The sequence below is a fragment of the Cupressus sempervirens genome, chromosome 7 (genome assembly GCF_028749045.1).
Source record: "Cupressus sempervirens isolate cs-2001-9-10 chromosome 7, ASM2874904v1, whole genome shotgun sequence".
NCBI lineage: Eukaryota > Viridiplantae > Streptophyta > Pinopsida > Cupressales > Cupressaceae > Cupressus > Cupressus sempervirens.
The window spans coordinates 13,800,250-13,825,190 of NC_143124.1; the positions used below are offsets into that span (position 1 = coordinate 13,800,250).

Consider the following 24,941-nt stretch of genomic DNA (forward strand, 5'->3'; position numbering starts at 1 on the left):
TGAAAGAACTTCACTAAATTTACAAAGCTCAAATGCATTGTGCTGATACACTTTTACTCGGCTTCCAAAAGGTGCTCGCTAGTAAAAGATGATGTAACTCTTTGTCAGACCTCATTGAATATATAATAGCTTTGCTTATATATGCAAGCCTGAGCCCTACCATCCCAACATATTATACATTGATAAAGCAGTTCGGTGGTGAAGCCAGCATAAAAATTATGCAAATACTTGTAATTACTCACCAGATGAATCAACCCCACCGTAATTGTCAACTCAGACTTTATCAGATCTCATAATATATTCAATTTTCATCAGAACTTTCATAAGCCAATCCCAACAAACCTCCACTGGCTTGTTCTTTTGTGTCCCCTTGTTGGGATAAATCACTTCCTTGATTATTGCCAACAGAATTGACTTTCGGCACAACAATTTCTACTGGAGAAACTGATGATCCATTAGCTGCTTCTGGTGATTTACCTCTACTTGTAGTAACAGACAGATGACCAGACACTCGCTGTCTCTTGGGCTTTACCTCTAAAATATTCTTGAGAAGTACTTGCTGCCTGCAAAACACGTGAAAAATAAAACAGCAATGAAAAGCATACACTACTTATATTTTTCTTTGTAAAGGAGATTCATCAATATCATAGCAATGTAACGGCAACAGCATATCCATTATAAACAAACCTTCTAATGACAGAACAATATCACTAATTGGATCTGTGACTATTCTTGCAGAAAAAGACCAAGGCCTCTGATTCATTTGGTAACAAACTAATGCACCGGACTATTTGTATGATAGCAGTTGAATTCAAATGGTCACCATCTCAAAATATGATCATTGTCATACAAACTAGAGTACAACAGGGACTGATATTTTTGAAAGACATTCCCTCTTTTACTCACTCATATCTAAAATTGTGAAAGACTCGCTAATTACTTATAATAGGAATCAGGTAACGGAGTAATCATCCTCTTAAACACTGCTGGAAATCTGTTTGGAGTTGCATACAGTCTTTTTTAACCTCTGGGTTAAATGTTAATTCTAGAAAATTACCATGCATCTGCCATTTGTCATGTAGAATCCCTAGCATCTGCAGGCCACACTGACTGTAATGATCCTCCAGAATCAGAATTGTTTTTCTAAAAGACAATATTATACATATATATCATATTAATTATATTATATTAGTGTCAATATTATGAACTAATATATTATAATTAATAAACAATACACAAATTTCTTATAAATAGAACCCCAGAAGGTTTCTAATTTTGGGCTGCGGGTTCAAACCAGCCCAGGCAAATTTGAACCCAGGCCAAATCGAACCAGAATTTCAAACCGGTTCAAACCCAGGCAGGGTTCCTGGGCCAAAATGGTGAACCCGGGTAACTAAGCTAAAAAATAAGCAGACAACTTTAAAAAAATCTTAAACAACTATACAAAAGCATCAGGGCAAAAAATTAACTCAGAAAAATCAGAAATCTTCTTCCTCAATACACCATTAGAAAGAGAAGATTATATTTGCAATGAACTAGGCTATAAGAAAGGAACCTTCCCATGCAAGTATTTAGGAATATTTCTGAAAACAGAAGCTAAAAAAAACAAAGCTGGGAGCAAATACTGGAAAGAATAGATAAACACACGGAAGCATGGAAAGGAAAATGGTTAACCAAAGCTAGGAGAACAACGAAAATCAAAGCAGTACTATCAGCATTACCCACTTACCAACATGTCTTCAGCTACCCAAGAATATCAGTAAAAAAATAGAAACGGAATTGAAAGATTTTTTTTGGAAAGGTACAGAGGATAAAAAGAAAGGCAGCTCTAATACGATGGGACAAAATTTGTACGCCTAAAGAAACAGGGGACTAGGAATTAAAAATCTAGATTGGTAGAATGAAGCATTAGGAGCCAAACAAGTCTGGCGAATGTATCAAGAAAGAGACAGCAAATGGTCCAAAATAATGTATAGTAAATATCTGAACACAACAGACAGCACATCTCTATTGAGAACTAAACCCCCCCAAAGGTTTTGTAACTTGGAACTTCATGCTAAAGTGTCGCCCTTTGATTTCAAAATTTGTAACTTGGGATATTGGAAGGCAACAAAGCCCTATTCTGGGGACACTCATGGAATGGGCACCCCCCTAGATCAACCAGACATCTTTATTAATGCTAAAACTCTACTTAGTTCAGCATGGGGAACCAAGGTTGCAGATTATATCCTATATGACCCATCTAACGAAGAAAACCCATGGAGATGGAAATCCCTAGACAATGTGGGCCTATCGCCAACAAAACAGGAGAAAATTGAATCTATTCTTCGTGAGCACTCAATCAACTACTACAACAGGGAAGATAAGCTCATTTGGGTGGCCTCCAAAGACGGAATGTATAAGGTGAAGGATAGTTACAACCTAATAATCAATTCACAAAGATGGGAAGCAATAAGTATGTCATTAAACCTCTACTAGGACCCAACAGGGCTACCTAAAGTAGGTATTTTCTTATGGCCACCTTCACAAAATCGAATTCTAACAACAGATAGATTCAAGAAAATGGGATTTGAAGGCCCATCTAGATGCACCCTATGTAAAGAAGACTCAAAAACTACAAAACATCTATTTTATCAATGTAAATATGCCAAGGAATGTTGGGAGTGGCTTAAACTTAAACTCAACTGGACTGCCCCACTCCCGAGGATGTGGCAAGACCGCCTGACAGGATGGCCTAAAGAGACTAATAACAAAGTGTATGGAAAACTCGAGAATATCACCCTAGCTATCCTAGTATGGGAGATCTGGAAGGAAAGAAACAGACGGATCTTCAATAATGAAGAACTTAAAGCTACATCTCTCTTTAACAAGATTGAAGCAAAGCAACACAGAAGTTATAAAATGTAACCTTAGAAAGACGACAAAAGAAAGCTCTTTCTTGGAATGGGATGTAGAAATGAAAAAGAATTGGCAAACATCTAATTAATCCACCTCTCATTTATGAAAAATAGAATAGTATAGCCAAAAGAGAATGCAGATGGGAACCCCCACCTAGAGGATGAAAGAAACTCAATTTCAATGGAGCCTCAAGAGGAAATCCGGGGGTAGCGGGAATTGGATGTATAATAATGGAGGAATCCGGAAACTAGATCATGAAACGAGCTAAACCCCTGGGCATAGCTTCAAACAATATTGCGGAACTTGAAGCTTTACATGAAGGACTAAAACAAAGTATTAAATTAAAAATCAAGAAGATCATTATAGAAGGAGACTCAAATCATCCTAAACACACTCAAGAAAAGGAAAACCCCTAATTGGATCTTGAATTCTAAACTAGAGAAAACCCTCAATCTAATGGACAAATTTGAAGAAGTAAAATTTAACCACATATACAAAGAAGATAATATAGAAGCAGACCAATTGGCCAACAAAGAAACGGACGGAGAGAATATACTTCTAGTTGTCAACAATCTAGTTTCTTTAGGTAATCATGAATCTCAGCCCCTATTTACTTTCTTCACCTTTGGTACTAGGTTATATGATTAACTCTTCTTGTGTATTCTAAATAACGCTTAATACTCATCTCTCTAAGTACCTATTACAGTTAGAAAACATATTATAATCATTAAACTTACGCGCTGCTTAAGACCATACCCCGAAATGTAATTTGATATCGTCGCTGCTTACTTCTCTCTAGATCTTTCCAGACTACCGAGATAGTATTTATAAATTGGCAATGTGTCATTTTACCTCTGCGCATGTTCTGAGTTGTCTTGATATTGGCAAGGGTAATTGTTAGTATGGATACAAATATTAGCTTGTGTCATGCTATAGAGGTCTGCACTATGGCTTTTCGAGGTAATGTGAAGCCAAAGAGATGGAACCGATTGCTCAACCCTATAGATGATATGAGCAGGGTAGCCAATAGCCGAGTGCTAGGCGAAGGAGTCTTTAATTATGATTTTTCCTAGAGAACAAACAGCGATATTGTAGGAGCATGGATTGGGTGCTTAGCTAGGGCCAAAGTTGTGAAATGGGATATCATCCGGCTCTACTATAACGTTTTTGACCCAATATGGTTGGTAGGTTTAGAGCAAGTGGTATTCAATATGGTTGGAAGTTTACATGTCTCACCCACCTGGGAGTTTTGATTTAGCGGTTGTGCCTAGATGCCCAACCTTGGTCATTCAAGAAAACATCCTCTTTTTCCAAGAATGGATGAAGATGGAAGCCAGTATTCAATTCCTTCTTTGGTGGAGAGGTATTGTGAAGGATCCTTCCAAGGATTGGCTCCTACATTACCTCCAATCCTTCAATGCTTACATTCATCCGGGAGTTGATTTTGCTGACGTCGAAGCCGTGGAGTTCTGCCTTCCAAATTTAGACAAATCAAGCAAAGGTAGGAACACTTTTGAATTTCCTCCAGGATCCAGGGCCAGAGACCTAAAGGAAGCTGCTGAAATCATTATGGTATTTCGGAAGAAGGAAGGAGGAACCTAGATTTGGAATTAGGCCTGACAGAGATGGCTTATTGGTTTTTTGGCGCTTCTCGATGTCAATGTGCCTCCAGCTTATTTAGTGTGGTTTTTTTGTTAAGGCTGCTCATCTAGTATGTCAATTTAGACTTACTTGGCTCCTCAGTTTAGGGCAGTTGTTTTTCAGTACTTTGTAATTTTCAGCCATTAAGGCTTTCAGCATTCGGTCTCGGATAGTTTTCTCTTAAAAGTTAGTTGTTTACTGGTTACAATTTTGGCAAGCCTGGGACTAATCTATATATCTTGACTTCGATGTATACATGTTTATATTATTAATATACAGTAATTATTATGTATATTTATATCTTGTCTTACGGAACTTTGGTTTAATTTTCCTAATCCTGGCTTGATCACATTTCCAGGGCTTCTGTTAATTTTGTAGTTCTCTTCGGCATTTTTAATTTTCTATAACTAAGCTTAGTAAATATTATAATAAATACCTTAATCTGGTATATGACTCCTCATACTAGATCTTTACCTACCTTCTCAAGTTCGCCCCTGTTCGGTATGTATGACTTCCATGGTTTGCATCATGTTGTTGGTTTAGTTCGCCCTGTTCGGTATGTATGACTCCCATGGTTTGCATCATGTTGTTGGTTTAGATGATCCGTAAAATAGGTTTGACAATTTGTAGACTAATATTAATCATTAACTGGAGTATACAATATAAACTTTAGCCCAATCATATAGAAAGTAAAGTGCATAAATTAAGTGCTATTATATCTTTAACCTAAAAACTGGCTAAATAAAGCAGCCCAAATCAGACAACAGTAATATTTTAAATTAAGTTGAATGAAAGAAACTAAAGGATAACTAGCCAGGAAACCAGGGATATCAACTTTGACATTTTTTACTAATAGTACTATCATTATGTTCAAGTTGCATTACTTATCAACAGGTAAGCGAGGAGAAATTATTTTATGAGAAAGATAGAAGAGGCTTTTGCAAGTAAACTAAGAACAGGACGAATTTGTCACCCTCACCCCTGCTACTGACTAGTAAATTAGGATCGCTATATTGTATTGTAACTTCAAAATAGGAATCCAAGCATTAATATTGTATTCAAAAACTAAAATTGAAAGTTGGTATCTGGGGTATGCCCCTTTTAATCATGTAATAATAAAGGACTTCCAATCCCAAGCAAGACCTGGAGGTTTTCTTCTCCATTCTTTTTCGGCCGTTCACTGATCAAAAAAATTAAATTTAATACAAATAATAAATGAGACCATGTGAATAAAACAACAATAGTTCCTAACAGAATTAATATTATTTAAATAAGTCAATTTGGGAATTGTTACAATTTTGGCAACTAAATTTTATATTTTAAAAAGCCAGCCTGAAGATGGGACACGGCAGATTGGAACTGAATCAATTTTGTCATTGGTTGAAGATACAGCCGAGCTATTAAACTTGGAATGATTACTCCTTTCGCTAGTCCATGGCTGGCCTAGTGGAGGTAACGACACAGGGATTGCAAGTGAAGAAATGTTATTCCGCATACAGATGGTACCTTACTCCTTCCAGAGTTAACATATGGTGATTTACTCCTTCCAGAATTAACATATGGTGATTTGAGCATGTTGTTGGGTAAGAGATCAATCACAGTAGGCATTGTCTTTTACGGCAGGAAAGACATAATATGATCCCAAGTTGGAAAGTTATCAGGTAACTTGATTCCAATCTTCGCTTCAATAGTTTGTGCCAAAATAAATAAGAAGTGTGACGTCCCTAACCAGTACAGAAAGAGTTGTTGCTCATGAAGATGGTCAAATCATTGAAATGCAAAAGCAGGGATGGTATTTGGGCACTAAACTTGTTAGCACTACTTCAACAGTTTCAATTATTATCAAGATAAGAATGACAATATTACATTAAAGGAGGGGAAGACTTGAAACTCTGGAGATGTACATTAGAATGGAAAGGAAAGAATATAGGCAGCAGCACTCTACATTCAAAACTACCCAATTTAATTCAAAAAGGAATACAGGTGCACATTATTGTATTCTCATGGCAAACCAATTGTGTTGATTCTTGTTTCCAGATTTCATAAGTGAAACGAATTGTCTTGTAAGGGATAAAAAGTCAATTAAAACAATTAAAATCGTGCACTGTTATTTGACTTGAATATATGCCACAGAAGTTACTGTATTTAATAGTAGTTTACAGCCAAGAGCTGATACGGAAGTCTGAAAATTTTCTTTAGAAAAGTCTGAAACTTTCAGTAGAAGTCTGGAGCTTTACACTGACTTTTGTTCAACCATGTGTAGGTCATATAATGCAAGCAAGAAACTAAAATAAGGGTACATGGGCAATATGATCCAAAGTGAACAGAGCCTAAAACAAAAAACTCTCTGAACGGTATAAGATCTAAAGTAAAATATGTATTTATCAAAGATCATCATAGAATGTTTTTTCTGTATTCAATTTTACAGAATTCAAGGAGCTCGTCTTTAATAAATTAAAGAAATGAAGAAAAGCCATTGATTATTGAATTATGCATTGCCCTCTGCACTTTACTTGAAGATGTTTGTCCACACATTCCAGGAGTCCAGAGTATCAAAAACAGCAATTCACAAGTATATTTTTCAAAACAAACAAGTTATATTCCATAAAAGAGAAACCTAAAATTATCAAATCATAGAGGTTTCATTTGATTTCCTTGCCCTTCCCCTTATAGTTCTATGCTGGTCTATCCAAAGTGTACAGCACATCAAGGAGCCCATCTTTAATAAATTCAAGAAATGAAGAAAAGCCACAGATTGTCATATTATTCATTGCCCACTGCACTTTACTTAAAGATATGTGTTCACACATTCCACAAGTCCAGAGTATCAAAAACAGCAAATCACAAGTATATTTTCCCAAAACAAAAAAATTATATTCCATAGAAAAGAGACCTAAAATTATCATATCATAGAGGTTTCATTTCATTTTCTTGCCCTTCCTCTTGTAGTTCTATGCTGGTGTATCCCACGTATACAGCACATCAAGGGCAGTAAAGCATTCTAATATTTTAACTGTGGGAAAAAATATTCTACAGTCAAACTAAATGTAGGGTTAGCAGACCAATGCAATGTCTGCCAATGACACCAGTTCCAAATGGGAACCACTACATTTCTGTTAAGGAGTTGACCCAAGGGCATTCGTCATATAGATTAACTGAAAATATTTTCTACTCTTGCATTGTAATAAACACAACCAGCTCAGGACGGTACAAAGCAGCTCAGCATCTTAAAACTTAACATGGTATAATGTCCTATGATGCAATCAAGAAACTGTGTGTGCATGCAGCTATAAAATAAACATTGAACAAAGCCCTAAACTAAATACTTTATGAATGTATAAAGAAAAAAAAAACTATCAAAAGTCTGTAATCACTTCTAGTTGAAGCTGCCACAACTTTTAAAAACTTTTCCAATGGCATAGAATATTTTTATTAGTTTCTTGTTTTGCAGATGACAAAAACCTAAAATCTTAAATTAACAGAAGATGATTAAATTTACTTAAGTAATGATTGCAAAAGTTCTATTTCATCTTCTTGCCATCTTCACTGTTCTATGCTGGTGTATCTCATGCGTCCTGAATATCAGGAACAACAAAGCATTCCTAATATTTCCAACCAGGCAAACTTATTCTAGTAACAGTAAGCTAAATGTATGGTTAGCTCCTTACAAAACACCACAACAAGCACTAGTGCACCATGAGGAGACCAATTAAGTTCCCCATACACGATGCCAACAGGTGTGATGGCATGCCACATTTAACCTCTCCAATAGAATACCACCACACCATTTCTCTTGGAAGATAGCAATCAATATAAGGCAATCATCTAAATTAACTACAGACTTTCTGGTTTTGCCTTGTAACACTTGAACACAACCAGCTTGGGATGCTAAGAAGCAGCTTTTCAAGTCTCAATTCAGTATAGGTCATACAATGCATGCAAGACACTAAAATGAGGATGAGAGACTATAAGATCAAAATAAGCAAAAACCAAACTAAGAAACTATATGAATGAAACAAGATCTGAAGCAAAAATACATTTCTATCAAAATGTCTGCAATGGCTTCTCGTTTAAGCTGCCATATCTTCCAAATGCACTTGCAGTGCAATAGAGTGTATCTTTGCTTCTTGTTTTACAAGACAAGAAGAACCATAAATCTAATAATATCAAGGATGATGAAATCTATTCAGACATCTTAAGGTTAATTATGAATAAGGAAAGCAATAGAAGCAAGTAATAATTGTAAAGGATATATATTTCATTTCCTTGGACTGCTATACTTCTGTTCTGGCACATCAATGAATCCTAATATCATAAAACTGGAGAGCAAAATATTCTGTAGGGTTAGCTCTTCGCAAAAACTGCAAATCAAAGCAGTGCTGCGGCCTGAGCAGCCCAAATCAATTTTTGCCCATCACACCAAGCCAACAAGTGGGATGGTGTGCCACAATTAACCTCTCCCGTGGAATACCACGCCACTCCCTTTCTCTTGGAGCATGGTGCTCGGCCTAGGGCAATCACCATAAATTAACTGCAAATGTTTTCTGATCTTGCCTTGTAAAGCATTAGATCACAACCAGCTTAAGATGCTGAGATACTGCCTCTCAAGACTCAACATGGTATAGGTACCAGGATGCAGGCAAGACACTATAATGAGGGTAGGAAGCTAATCAATCAAAACTGGACAAAACCTAAAGACTATTTTGATGAATGATATAAGTTCTAAACCATAAAAAAATATCAGAAGTCTGTGATGGCTTTTGGTTTGAGCTCTCACATTTTATTTTCACCTTGCAATGCCAGTGATGTTTCTTTGATTCTTGTTTTATAGATGACAAGAACCCAAGTCTTAAATTTATTGAAAATGGTGAAATCTACTCAAAGAGGTCTTAGGTTCTTTCGAAATGAGAAATGCAACATAAGCATGTAATAATTACAAAAGTTCTATTTCATATACCTGACCTCTGCTCCGCACTACTTGTTCTGTGCTGGTGCATCCTACATGTACTTTATGTCAACAGCAGCAGTGCATCCTAATATGGTAAAACTGGGGAACAAAATGTTCTATGGTAACAGAAAATTTAATGTAGTATTAGTTCCTCATAAGAACTGCAAAACAAAGCAGCAGTGTGACCTGAGCACCCCAAATCCAGATCACCCATCACACACCATACCAACAAGCAGTATGGTATGCCAGATTTAAACTCCCCCACGGAATATCGTGCCAGTAAATTTCTTTCGGAGGATAGAACTCACCCGAGAGTAATCAGCATAAATTAATTTCAAAATGTTTTCTGGTCTTTGCCCTGTAAAATGCTCAAACTCAACCATCTTAACATGCCCAGAAACCACTTATTAAGACTCAACATGTTATGCTCAGAAACCACTTATTAAGACTCAACGACGTGGTATAGCTCCCACAATCCAAGCAAAACACTAAAATGAGGATAGGAGGTTTAGAGATCAAAAGTGAGCAAAGTCTACAATAAAGGAACTCTAAGAATGATATAAGGTCTAGAGCAAAAAAAATTATCGAATGTCTGTGATGTCTTTTGGTCTAAGCTGCAACTTTTTCTGAGTGCTCTTGCAATCCATAGAATGTTTGTTTCTTCTTTTACAAACTTCAAGAACTTCAAATCCTAAATAAATTGAAAATAACCACTGTTACCAGGAGACATGTCTCTCCCCCCCTCCGAGATGTGACGTGTCTCCAAGAGTTTCCAGAGACTTTGAAGAGGGTGGAAAACATCATGACGGAGTCTCCAAAAGTCTCCATGCCTCCAAACCAAAAAAATGGAGTCTCCCACATGTCTCCGCCTTAAAAATAAATTTAAGGCATATTATTATCGTCATACTAGATACTAGACAGATTCTGATTTTTGTTTATGACTTCCAATTTTTTGTTTGCATATCAGCAATTTAGCACCAAACTATATATTTTTCAAGGTTACCAGGAGACGGGGAGGCTTAGAGGTCTCTGGTACTGGTACTGGTACCAGTACGGCAATTTTTCAGAAAAAGGAGAAGGGGGTACTTGGAGACTGCAATTTTTTTTAATAGTTTAAAAAGTCTTTTACTAAATACAAAATTTGAAAATAGTAATACTGTAAAACTAAAAGACTAAAGCAAATAATAATAGTAATGTCACATTAACATAGAGTCAAATATTTGACAACTCACATAATCACAATATTGTATTTCATTGGTCTTAATTTTTGCATTAAAAACATTAAAATGAGGGCTAAAATATATAACATTATATTTTACATTTATATTTTACCAAGAGACTTCACTTTTTGGATTAGGAGACTGGGAGACTTCAGGACATTTCGCCATGAAGTCTCCAACCTTTTTTCAGGTCTCCGAAGACGAAAAGTCTCCAAGACTTGATATTTTTTAATTTCAAATTTCAATATGTAATGAATCTAACAATAATCTCATCCATTATTAATATGATACGATGATGATCATATGCGATATTCAGAAATCAGATATGACAGATATTAAATGTATTTTTTCAAATGTGCAAACTTCTAAATGTTGAATGTTAATATTTTTAACTTTTCAATGTTCACTATTCTTGTTTTCAAAGCACTATGTTATTTATTAATCTGATACGATGATGATCATATGTGATAATCAGATATCAGATATGACTATGAGATATGAAATGTGTTTTTTCAAATGTGCAAGCTTCTAAATGTTGAGTGTTAATATCTATAACTTTTCAATGTCCATTATTCTTTTTTTCAAAGCACAATGTTATGAATCATCCGTGGTATTTCTTAGGAATTTGAAAAAATGATATCTCCAAAAGTACCCCCATCTCCTGTTTGAAAAATAGCCGTACTGGTTCCAGTACCAGTACCAGAGACCTCCAAGCCTACCTGTCTCCCGGCAACCTTGAAAATAACAAAAATAAACTCAGATATTTTTAGACTGTTCACGGATGAGGAAAGAAATAATAAAGTAAAAAAGATTTGCCAGGGTTATATTTCATTTCCTTACCCAATGCACTTCTAGATCAGTGGTAGTGCATCATATATGTACAGTGTATCAGCAGCATAAATGCATCCTGGCATTATAAAACTGGGGAACAAAAAAAATTATATTAAATAAAGTAAATGTGGGATTAGCTCATTGCAAGAACTGCAAAACAAAGCAGCCCAGTTCAATGTTCGCCCATCACGCCATGCCAACAAGTGGGATGGTGTGCCACGATTAACCTCTCCTGTGGAATACTAAGCCACTCTATATCTCTTGGAGGATGGCACTCTGCCTAGGGCAATCATAACTGCCAACATTTTCTGGTCTTGTCTTGTAAAAACACTTGTAACACATACAGCTGAGGAAACTAAGAAACAGCTTTTCACGGCTCAACATGGTTATTTTAAGGCAGGGGTCCCATGAAGGGATCTTGGGCTCTAACTTTTTAGGAGAGGTCCCATGAGAATTTTTTGCGAGTCTTTTCCTCCAAAGTAGGAGCCCTTATTTTTTCGCCCTCTTAATTTGAGTGAATGAAAATGGGGTGGGGCCAGATATAACCCCCCCAGCTTAGAAAAAATTGCTGCCATGTGTCAACAATCTGCTCACTTTTTTCCTACTAAAAAAATCAATTTTGAACAAAAACAATGTTTTTAATTTTTTTATTTGATATTTAAAATTTAAAATTTCCCCCAACTTTCTTCATTTAGGAGCTGAAATTTTTAAGCTACAATACACTATATGATTCATGATACCACTCACCTTTAAACATGCCCAAACATTCTCAGTGGTGACTGCTCTATTTTTAAGGAAGCCTACCTCTATGGGACCCCAGCCTAATGCAACCAGGACGATAAGGGTAGGATGCTAAAAAATAAGATGTGTACAATGTTTCTTGTTTTTCAAAAATTAAGAACCCTGAATCTTAAATTTTATTGAAAATGTTGAATCGCACAAAGGAAAACTTAGGTTTTTTACAAATCAGGAAAGCAATAAAATTAATGATTGTAAGGAGTCTATTTCATTTCCTTGCCCTCTGCAGTGCATTCCTCATTGTATACTAGCACATCCTATGCATACTGTATATCAGCAGCAACAGTGCATCGTAATATTATAAAGCTGGGGAAGTAGAAAAAGAAAACTAAATGTAGGGTTAGCTCCTCACAAGAACTGCAAGACATAGCAGTGGTGCGGCCTGAGCAGCCCAATTCAATCTTTGCCCATCACACCATGCCAACAAGTGGCATGGTATGCCACGTTTAACCTCTCCCGTGGAATACCACGCCACTCCATTTCTCTTGGAGGATAGCGCTCGGCCTAGGGCAATCATCATAAATTAACAGCAAACACTTTATAAATGTGGAAAGCGATAGAAATAAAGATTGCAAAGACTCTATTTCATTTCCTTGCCCTCTGCGCTGGATTTCCCATTCTCTGCTAGTGCATCCTATGCATACAGTATATCAGGAACAACAGAGCATCGTAATATTATACAACTGGTGAATAGAATATTCTGTAGAAAAAGAAAACTAAATGTAGGGTTAGCTCCTCGCAAGAACTGCAAAACATGGCAGTGGTGCGGCCTGAGCAGCCCAGGTCAATCTTTGCCCATCACACCATACCAACAAGTGGGATAGTATGCCACATTTAACCTCTCCCGTGGAATACCACGCCACTCCATTTCTCTTGGAGGATAGCGCTCGGCCTAGGGCAATCATCACAAATTAACTGCGAACATTTTCTAACTTTTGCTTTTAAAACACTTAAAAACAACCAGCTTAGGTTGCTGTGACCAGTTGATCTAAGCTTTCCATATAATAAATATACTGTAGAAAAAGAAAACTAAATGTAGGGTTAGCTCTTCGCAAGAACTGCAAGACATAGCAGTGGTGCGGCCTGAGCAGCCCAATTCAATGTTTGCCCATCACACCATGCCAATGAGTGGGATAGTATGCCACGTTTAACCTCTCCCGTGGAATACCACGCCACTCCATTTCTCTTGGAGGATAGCGCTCGGCCTAGAGCAATCATCATAAATTAACAGCAAACATTTTCTAGTCTTGGCTTGTAAAACACTTTAAAAAGGCTTAGGTTGATGTGAAACAACCAGTTGATTCTAAGCTTTCCATATAATCAATAGAAATATAAATCTACTTAAAAATTATAATTTAAATCTAATGCTAATTTATTAGGAGAGAAAAAGTGGGGTCAAGACAGTGTGTGTGCTACTAGAATATAATCGATTACCAAGTTCAATAACCCAATCAGATAACTAGTTCATAAGATGACCAACCTAACACGCTATCTAATTAATTGTGCATATTTCAAAGGAAACAAGTTGACAAGTAATTTTATAAACTTCCAACTAATTAACACATAGTTCATAAGCATCAATCAGATTAAGACAAGATATTCAATAAACCCAAGGGACTGGAACATAAACTGCTGCACCTGTTCCAATTTAAGATTGCATTTCTCGATATGACACTCACTTTGAAGAACACTTCTAATAATTCTAACAATTTATTTAAATAAAAGTAGAGCCGCTCCTCACAAGCACTTCACAACAAAGCAATGGTGTGTCCTAAGCAGCAAGCTCAATGTTTGCCCATCACATTATGCCAACAAAGGGCAAAATGTGCTACTTTTCACCTCTCCTACGGAAAACCACACCACTCTATATATTGGAGGATAGCTCTCTGCCTAGGGCAATTGTCATAAATACACATACACATACATATTCTGTTGTTTTGTTTTGTAAATAACTTATTTTAAAATAACCATCACAGGGTGCTGACACACAGCTTCTTACACCATGCCAGTCACAGATTTGGCAAAAGAAACTAAACATGGCATGTGCAAAACCTAAAAGAGCTAACAACGACTCTGTCATAGTTATTAGCAAATCACGCAATACAAAAATGACAGATATGACAGCTTAGTCTTGAAGGTTTAGGAGTTAGCAAAAAAGGTGCTCAAACTACACTGCAAGTAATATTTACTGATATTACAAGTTACCCATACCATCTTCAGAAAATTAAACATTTTGCTCATTGGTACTACTTACAACAAGAAGATAATTGTTCTGTCCAAGCACATCAACCATTATCAGCAATGTTCCAAAAGATTTGAAAAATTGAAATAAATAAATAAATAAAATAGACATATTTCCTAGGATCTTTTAAATAAGCCATTAATAAATGTAATATCCTACAGTGCAAGATTAAGCACATAAAATACAAAACTCTTTTATAAGTCCATCACTGAAAACTTCTGAAGTTTTCTTCGTGAGGAATATGTCAACCTCTCTAGCCCTATGTCATAAACTCCAAAACCACTTTTACAACTCTCTAAAATACCTTTGGAAATAGACCAAAGCAAACTTGTCAGAATATGTACACTAGAAAAGCCAAGCATGAATACAAAACCTATGCAAGCAGAGCCTCTGAGGCAATTAATTAAAAAGCAGGGAAGACAAATAAATTTAGGTATCATTTTCCAAGCGGCACAAACTGTTGTGTAATCAACAATTTCTATATACTAGAGGATTCAACAAATAATTAGGGTTCTTGAACAATAGCTAACTAAATCTTAATAAAGGAAATACCAGCAACAATTACCCAACTCGAACGCTAGGAACCTGAATTATTCCCTTTGAGAAACAAACCAAAAACACAAAATAAGTGGAATGTTAGAAACAATTTGCTCAATGACGGGATGGAAGACAAAACCTGCCAGTATTAATTGATATGATCATGCTATCTCCTTGAGTTGTATAACTATAGACAACAAGTTCACATTACACTAAGTTACAATAATCTTGATTTTTTTGGATGTTTGGGAAAATGGTATAGAAGCACCCAAATAAAGAATCAGTCACTACCGAGCATCAGTTCTGTGCGAGCCAACTAGAGAAGTTTATCTTGAGATTTGTACAAGTCCTTGTGGGGTCGGTTTACCCTATTCTATATTGTTCAGGAACAGTCTATAAGCCATTTTGGCAAGAGATAAGGATCTAGATCTTTCTATAAGCCGTTTTGGTCTCGGAGGGTCAATTTTCCTATGTAATAATCTAGAATGTTCCCTAGACCATTTTAGCTTGTATAAATTGAGTCTTCGGGTTTAGAGTTGGACAAGTTTTTTTTGAGTGAAGTTGCTGTAGATAAAAGTTTTTGGATACAAAGTTACGGGGAGAAGAAATCTGTAGGAGAGCAAGTGTATATATTGTTCATTTGATAAATCAATTAGATGAATATTATTATCTCTCTTTCTGGTGCTGGTTCCATTGTGTTTTTGCTTCCGTTGAATTTATCTCTACATCATATTTTTTACTCCTGGGGACAATAGAATCCAAGTCCCTTGGATTGGCCTTCCTCTTTCAGGCCTTCCAATTCTTTGGTATTTGTTGTTTGTACTCTTGACCAGTATCCAAATCAACTGTCATATGTGTGTAAACTTTTGCAATATTTAGATGGAACTCCTGCAAACCTACAATGAATGGATTAAATGGAACCTCATTAAATATGACATCACCAATTTGAGTTACTGTAGGAACTGTTGCATCCTTTGTTGTGATGTCTTTATGCTGCAATATCTCCATGCTTGGAGACAAATTCATCACTATTGGAGCCTCCTCTATGCTCTTAGCTTCATCATAAGTCTTCCTTGCTACTAGTATCCTTTTGATAGGCTAGACCACCTTCTTTATTAACTTCAAATGCCATTTCTTAGTTGCATTAAGGACCATCACATCCAGCTCTTTATGAACCGTTTCACCACAATGCTCATCAACCATTTCAACCTCTTTTCTATCTTCAAGAACTTTTGTATCATAAGTTTCATCAAAAACATGTTGTTGCTCACCTTGTATATATGCATCACTGTGTTCATTTGGTATGTCAGCATCGATCTGTTCATCTAGTATATCACTATATCAGCATCAATGTGATCAGGTTGTTCTTTCAACGAACAACTCTTCTCTTCCAATGTCTCAATACAGGCTTCTGTAATATGAATTAGTTGATGCTCCAAATCTATATTTTCTTTTTCCATATTTTTCTGCAATTCCTCTTTTACTCACACTAAATTTTCTTTGCGCTTTCTCAGTTCCTGCGTTAGGAATTCCATTTGTTCTTTTATCTCTTGATCTATTATGGATTCCTCTTCTCTTTTCTTCCTTTTTTCTTCCACTCTTTTCCTTGCTTCTTCCTTCTTCTTGTTCTAAAAATCCCAATATGAAACCCATGCATCGAATAGTATCTTTTGATCATGAGATAAATCTCCTCTTGTGACCATTGTCTCCTATCTAGGTTCTCTCCACTCAACCTAGTCTTTTGGCCACACTTACAGGTTCTTTTCTCAACCCGTCACAAAATCCAATTCGCCTTAGAAGTTGAAAGCTTCCCCCAAGCTTTTCCCAAGCGCCTTAGGAGCTTTCCCCAAGCTTTGATACCAAAAATGATGCAAAGATAAACTCAATGGAAGCAAAAACAAAAAAGAACCAGCACCAGAAAGAGAGAGATAATAATATTCTTCTAATTAATTTATCAAATGAACAATATATAAACTTGCTCTCCTATAGATTTCTTCTTCTTGAAGGGAAGGGACTCCGAGAGGTAAGGGAAGATAGTCTGTGGGCCTCCCATCCTATCTAGAGAACTTGATACCGGTTGCCTATAGAATAATGGGACTTCCTTCTTTCTTTGGATCCTCTGGTTGAGCTAATACATACACCCTTTTAAGTTGAGACAAACCAACTGGGCCAATGCTACTAGATATGGGCAACATTTATCACAAACCTCGGTCGGATGCTCTGTATTCCACTCCCTTCCCCCTACAGCAGCTCGGTTTCTCATCTTCTTTACTCAACTATTATCGGGAATGGGTCACCCCTATAGAATTGTAGGCAGCCATAGAATTGTAGGGGCCCTTTAGAATAGTAGGGGTTTGGGTCATAACTTCATATCCAAAACAACTTCACTCAAAAAAAACCTGTCCAACTCTAAACCCAAAGACTCCATTTATACAAGCTAAAACGGTCTAGGAAACACTCTAGATTATTGCATAGGAAAACTGACCCTACGAGACCAAAATGGCTTACAGAAAGATCTAGATCGTTATTTCTTGCCAAAACGGCTTATAGACTGTTCCAGAACAATATAGAATAGGGTAAACTAACCCCACAAGGACCTATACAAATCCCAAGATAAACTCCTCTAGTCGGCTCACACAGAACTGACGCTCGGTAGTGACTGATTGGCATATGTACATTCTTTATTTGAGTGCTTCTGCACCAGAAAATAGGTATTTTGTTTGCAGTTCTTTGTTGCTTGGGATAACAGGTTATTTAATTTCAAATTGCATAGTGCATTGCCATACTCCCACTTCTTTTGCTAGTAAATCATTGCTACATTTTTTTATATCAATCTAATGCACACTATGTTGGTGCTTATGTTTCACATTCTAATTTTGCCAATCCTATCCAGAACCACAGGCAGGGCTGCAAAATACTATATAGTAAAGAGTTAAAATAAGACTTTACTGAAGAGAGCAATTATATACCTAATCCCACTCTTGGGCTTTGGTTCAACACGAAGTGGTTGGATTGATGGTGAAGAATCAGCTAAGTTGGCAGCTCTGTGCAAAGATAGTCAAGAAAATACAAGTAGTCCAAAAAAAATCAGGAACTTCTAACAATGTAAACATGTTCTAATAAGAATGGTCATCATGCTATGCAATTTTAGAATATTTAAATATATATAATATTGAAGACTAAAAGAATATTTAAATATATATAATATTGAAAACTAAAAGAAAATAGTTCAGCCAAAGGATATCTTAAAGGCTGCAAATGCACGTTTCTCAGTCCTCCTACGGAGCCGTTCAGCATCCTCCTCAGCTTCCATTTGCTCTTTTAAATAAAGCAGATCATCACTGTCTAAAGCTGCAGTACCCTCAACCAGCAATCACTACGTCAAATCAAATATCCGAAACTTCACAATAACTAAGGCAACCATGTTTTGACTCTCAATATGAGAGCTGCCACTCCAATTAATACCAAAAATTTGGGAATTGTTAAAAAGACATTCAAAATAATAATGTCAACACATTTATACAATGTTTTTCATCTCACACATACAAATTTAAAACTAAACAAGCTATATATGCAATACAAACATTAAATCAAAGATACATAAGCACAAAAATGAAAAGAAAATACCCCCTCGTCCATGCAAATATCCCCCACGTTCTCCAGCAACTTCTTGCATCTGTTGTTTTCAAAGCGTATAAGATGAGGTGCCAAGAACCCTGTCAGGGCAAGTTATCAGAAACATGTAGCCTATAGATGAAAGAAACACTAAATTAATCTATCTTAAAACCATAAAACTTTACAAAATGAAATTCACAGTGCTATGTCCAGCACAAAAATCTGGGACAAGACAAGTTATTTTAACTTGGCAACTGTTGTTTTCAAAAGAGATCCACAAGATATGCCGAACAACCATAAGAAAGGTCGTTTCTTGCATCACTAATTTCCAGAATATACAGATAACAAAGAAATTACTGCATCCTGATGTTTGCTAATGTTTGCTCATCTGTAAGATAACTCGTATCTTGAAATAATTGCTTAATAATAAATCTAAGAATGACTCCAGAAAATACAGGCAGCAAATAAATTACTACGTCCTGACCATATTTTCGCTGACTTTTGCTGATTGATGAGACTGCTGATTGCCTGATATGTTATATAATATTATTATATATCTAAAAATGCTAAAATTTTAACATTTCTGGATGTTTTATTTCATCAAGGCCTGACCTACAACTAAGCAGATTACAATCTATCGGCTATCCTAAGAAAACTGTCAAGAATTTGAGAATATTATATCTAAGAGATACTGTGTGCTTAAGTTATGAACCCACATGTAAAGACCAGTACTAAGTATTTCTGAGGGTCTATATTAATAGCAGGTCTAAAACCAACATTTGAATGCAAAGTTCGCTGACTCAGACTCGATGAGTAGTCGGTCTAAAACCAACATTTGAATGCAAAGTTCGCTGACTCAGACTCGGTGAGTAGTCAACAAACCCAAAACTTTCAACATGTGTTACTTGTAAAATTCAATTACACAATTAATAAAATTAACAATTGACATTTGAAGAGAGAAAATTCATGGTTGCATAGCAAATATATGTGAAAAACACATTTTAACCAGCAGTTAACCTGTATTGACATAACCAGCGGTTAACCTGTATTGACACTATTGCCCATGGTCCTTTGTGACTATAAAACAACAAGTTGAACTTGTAAAAATGCGCCGAGACGAAGAAAAAAAATAGAGAGTACTCAGCAACTCAGAGAGTTAGCAGACAATGATGGATCACAGAGTGTGATCAGAACATTGATTCAACAAATCAAACTAAATCTAAACCAGAAGCATTGTATAATTGTTATGCCAAACCCAGGGAAGGTGGGGGGGGGGGGGGGGCCACATGCCATATGGAAAACCCCAACCCCAAAATTGCATACAAGCCACTTTGTACCAAACTTACAAGTTTTATTAAAAAACTTAACCCATGCAAATGACAGACCATTAACAAACAAGTCTTACCACGATAGCAAGTTAAAAAGTGAAATCCACCCAGAATATATCAGGCAAATATAGCATAAAATATCAAGTAGTTTGACACAGCTTGAAACCAGGAGCGCCTGATACGGTATATTCAAAAACTTATACGACAGGCTACTAAATTAAGGTGAAGCTCCAACAGAAATCACAAAATACAACCGCCAAAGCTTTTATGATGATGAATGTAATAAATTAATATTTGCACTCAATAGGATCCCATCGCCTCGTTTCCAATGCTTTGAATGACAAGGAAATGAAATTACCCATATTTAACGGTTAAAAATTTATAGTGTCGCAACAGAATATTTATTCTAAAAAGCTTATTCATATCTTCACAACTCTAATGCACAATTTCATACAACTTTGCAGAAAGAAGCAAAATCAAAAACGTATAAAGTCATCCATTATCTAAAGCTGAAACCCAGCACAAATTCAGCAGGGCCGGTTCACTAACCTTTGCCACCATCCTCTGAAATGCAATATCTTCATCATCAACTTTATCTTTACCTTTCCCCCATTTCTTATCTGTCACCAAAAACATAAACATGAAGGCTTAAAGAAGTGAAATTCTTTAAAACTTGTCTGCAATAATTAGTAGCACAAGAGTGTGTTACCCTTTCTCCATTTCTTATCTATCACCAATCATCTAAACATCAAACAATAAAAAATGGAAAGTTATAAAAATTCTCTCCAATAATTGGTAGCACAAGAGTATATTTCCCTTCGCCCGTTTCTTATCTGTTACCAAGAATATAAATATAGAGCCTAAAACGATGCGTGATTTTTGTAAAACTACTTAGTTTCCAATTGTTGTTGGCATACAAGCAATGTCCTAGGTTAAAATTTAGTTGCAATGAAATCAAAAGTTCGTAGATTGTAACCCTGCTGTCATCATAAATAACACTTAAAGAATTAGCATCCCCTAGCAAAAATTAGAATTGGAAATTTCGCACTTCCACAGTAGACTCTCAATTCTTCCTTTATTTGATTAAATAAATACATTAAATCCGCTAACCCTAATCAGCACAAAGATGAAAACCACAATTTATGATGTTCATCTGTAACACCTCGAATGCAAACACATGAAATCCACTAAGCGTGATCGACACAGTAAAGCAAAGATGCATTTTATGCAGTTCCGCTGTTAAACCTCAAAAACCAAGATAACTTCACGGACTAAAATAGATACACAAAAAGAATGAAGAACAAAATAACTATATAAACATGCCAGAAAACGTCTGACAACGTTATATATACAATTCGAACGTTTTCCGTATACTGGCAAATAAGCACTACAAAGTGGTAAATTTTCAAATTTTAAAATCTGTTTTTTAAATATTTCAAGCGTAAACCAAAAACACATAGTTTAATCTACTGCATTTTTTCCCACATGTAAATCTAGTATTACATATTCCATACAATACAAAGCAACGGCCCTATTTGAATACCTTTGGGGTCGCTGAGATTTGTATATTCTCTAACCTCCCTACCAGCCATCTTATCTCTGCGAATAAACACCCACCACAAACCCTAATTTATTTCAAAGGTATTCTCTCTGCAAAATGAAAGCTAACACTTGCACTAGATAAATTTAATGCCTTTCTAACTGGTCTTCTACTCTCTCTAAAAAAAAACTGGTAACGAAAAAGGGCTCGTGCTGAGGAAGAGTTGCGAAAGGCAGGCAAAAAGAGATTATGGACGACGGAAAAAGGGCGTAAAGGATAGCTTCGAGAGTCTGTAACGAGCTATATATAATGCTCGACCTGCGCGAGACCCTTGTCGAAAGCAAACAAGAAATTAAAATTTTCCGCCTCCAATTTGACGGTCACCCAGTCACATACCGCTAAAACATAGGTACCACATAGGGAGCAAAAACTTGCTAATTTAAATGCTATTGGGGAGGCAACCTCATATTATCTCCAACCCATTTCATGGTTCCTTTGCTTGCATTTTGTTGAGGCATAGGAATTGAGAATAGGGATGCATAGGGACTAAATGTGAATATATATATTCATGTTCTCTATTTCAATTGACACACCAAACAGAAAATAGAAAATATATTCCTAATTTCTTATTCCTATTCCAACAACTAAATGGGCCCACTTAAGTTGGAGTCCCATGGAAGGAAGCTTCCGAAAAAATAGAGTTGGAGTCGCTTTTTTTTTTTTTAGAAATATTCTAAAGCTAGTGATGTCATGAAATTTATTAAGCTCTGAAATTGAAAGAAGTTGGTCTCTCAATAAAATAATAGCTTAAGTAAATATTGGCCATTTTCGCCCCCATTTAGCCCAGCATTGATAATCATCTAAGAGATCTTTGGCAAGTTGGATTCCTTGCAGAGGGATAACATCGCACTATGGTTGGTGGCTAACATTTCATGTTGGCTCGATTTCTTCGTTGACTGAGCTGGCTCGGTTTGTTCTTGGGCGGGTTAACTCATGCTACGAGATCCGACAACTCTTGAGTTTTCATGAGCTATTTGCACATTTTTGCAAAGATACAAGATGTCATCACGCGCCGCCATTTCGACATTTCCTCATACTGCGATGCTTTCTCAAGCTCTAAAACCCAAAATTCTATCACGTGGTGGGGGGTCACATCTCTAGAGTTTAAGTTAACCCAACATGCACATGCATAGATCAACGATGGAGATGCAATAGAAGATTAAAATATCATCATTTGATTTGTCAAACAGAAAAACATATGATGCTGCCACGCATTGGCTTTCTGATATATCGTCAATCCGCAGTGCTTCCGCAAGGCTCCAAGACCCTAAACTGCGTTGCATGGCGAGGATCCCCACCTTTCTTGCTATCCACTTCCTTTGCTAGGAGGAATCTCTTTGCTACATCTCATATGTCCACTAGAAATAAAGCTAATCTTGATCGATAATTGTGTTTTAATCTCTCATTGGGGAGATTTCCTTGCCATTTGGGTCGTCCATTTTAAAGGGAAGATCTACATCAATGACCTACATGTTTTCGTGAGATGTTCTTCTTGTTTTGCAAAAATGCGAGACGCATCTCCATTTCGGAGTTTCTTCACACTGCAATGCTTCTTCGACACTCTGGAATTTGGAATTGTGGCATCTATCGCAGGAGATCTACATTGACAGCTACAACTTAATCTTTCGTTGGGAGATTCCAGCAACATCTGTGTCATCTATTTCGAGGAGGATTTGCATCGACATCCAACATTCATTTTTGGGAGAATCAAATCCCCTCCCCCTCATAGTCAACCCTGCATGTTGCAAATGAATAACATGTCCTAATATCCCTCCTCGTGATTTTTTCCCATGGCACGCTATGAGGGCCAGTTCTTCAATGCCCAGCGACTTCTTGGGCCTTGTTTCCACGACACCAATGTACTTCATGCCTCTTTAATGCATGAAATGATAAATCCTTAGGGATTTGACCTCTTACGGCTCGATGCATCATTTTTCTCTTCCTGTCACTTCCAGCAGCATTTGCACTTCATAATGAGATTTTCTTTCTGATTATCAGTTATTGCTCTCCCCTGCAACTCAAATCCACCCAGTTGGGATTTGAATTCAATATAAACATCTGAGTTATGCTTGAACTCTATAAAGGTAAGTTGAAAATATTTCTCAAGGGTTCTTCTTTGTCGATATTTTGCAGCAGCGTTATGCTCTACAACTTTTGTCCTCCATTAATGAAATAGCTCTAGCTATCTTCCTTAGCTCTTCTTGCCATTCGTGATTTGTGCATGTATCCTACCTTGTTTTAAATGTTTCTTTCTTACTTCTTAGAGTTATATGTTGTGTTTAATCTATTGATGATTGTTGCACTATGAAGATATCCTTCCTTTCAGCATTTAATTAACTCCAAACCTGCATGTGAATTCTTAGGAAATAGAATAGAGTCAAGATCTGTGCATTCAAGTGTTTCATTAATGTTTGTGCAATTGTGAGCAGAGTTGTAATCGCAGTTCTATCTCGGTGCATCACCCCACTTTCCTTTTTTGCATATTTAGTTTATGTTCTCCTTCTTCCTTTTCCTCTCAAGTTGTAGTTTAGGTGCACCCTGATAGTGAGGAAGTCAGTCTTCTCAAGAGAGTCAACCTCAAAACGCAAGTCCCACACTTGGAGGTTGTTTCCATGTTACACAAGGTCGCTTGAGGGTCATACCTCAAGCAAGGGTGCAAACTTTTGTATCAACTGTTAAAAAAAATCTAAAATAGACCTTAAGCCCCCCTCATGGAACCCCTACCTTACATTTTGTTAGAAAGCTAGCACTTGCACCTAAAAGAGGTTCAAAGGATATGCTAATGGGAATTTAATTTAAGGTCCACTCACAAATAAAGGAAAAAAAAAAAAACATACTTTTGTTAATTGCTACATGAAACTAGCAATAGTTTGTGATTAATTCATTGATGGACTAATCTATAACATGAGGAGCTACAAAAATTCAAATGAATTCACAAAATTGTAGAATAAGGTAAAAAAGAAAATGACAAGCCCTAGAACAATCCAATTTTTGCATCAATCAAAAGATTTTGATTCTCATAAATGTCATTGCTAGCATCAAGATGCAAACACAACTTTCACAATAAATAAAAATAATTAACTATGCATTATCTCCTAACTCTACTTATTTACAAAATAATGGATAAGGTTGGAAACACATAAGCTACAATAAACTATTAAAGCTGATGAAAGATCAACCCCACAACTCCCTTTAGGAAAGAGCCTACAATGCATCGGTAAATTGCGAGCCTCTCATCAGGGAGGTCTTGGGTTCAAATATACTCGTGATTAACACATAATAA

At 36.3% G+C, this 24,941-nt stretch overlaps 1 protein-coding gene and 1 long non-coding RNA gene across 3 annotated transcripts; both read right to left on the reverse strand.

The window, feature by feature from the left end:
• Window positions 1–21,982, reverse strand: LOC149545169 (ankyrin repeat protein). Of its 2 annotated transcripts, none has more exons than XM_089790551.1 (6): window positions 21,602–21,982; window positions 20,608–20,678; window positions 18,743–18,831; window positions 18,359–18,466; window positions 18,085–18,160; window positions 1–563 (listed from the first exon to the last, which is right to left on the reverse strand). In XM_089790551.1, exons 3-6 carry the CDS (start codon window positions 18,789–18,791, stop codon window positions 302–304), a joined length of 495 nt encoding a protein of 164 aa, XP_089646677.1. In that variant the 5' UTR covers window positions 18,792–18,831; window positions 20,608–20,678; window positions 21,602–21,982; the 3' UTR covers window positions 1–301. The 2 variants fall into 2 exon arrangements, with proteins under 2 accessions (XP_089646677.1, XP_089646676.1); XM_089790550.1 differs by having other exon boundaries at window positions 18,743–18,791; window positions 21,602–21,977.
• LOC149545170 (uncharacterized) lies at window positions 11,256–14,393 on the reverse strand. The gene is made up of 2 exons (XR_016353538.1): window positions 11,548–14,393; window positions 11,256–11,441 (listed from the first exon to the last, which is right to left on the reverse strand). It is a non-coding gene; the product is annotated as an uncharacterized LOC149545170 (long non-coding RNA).
• Window positions 21,983–24,941: the final 2,959 nt, after the last annotated feature.

Coding starts and splice junctions, on each gene's coding strand:
- LOC149545169 (XM_089790550.1), bottom strand. CDS start 21,650: ATGGCTGGTAGGGAGGTTAGAGAATATACAAATCTCAGCGACCCCAAA. Junction 20,679..21,601: donor AAATCTCAGCGACCCCAAAG/GTATTCAAATAG, acceptor TTTTGGTGACAG/ATAAGAAATGGGGGAAAGGT. Junction 564..18,084: donor AAGCCCAAGAGTGGGATTAG/GTATATAATTGC, acceptor CGTGTTTTGCAG/GCAGCAAGTACTTCTCAAGA.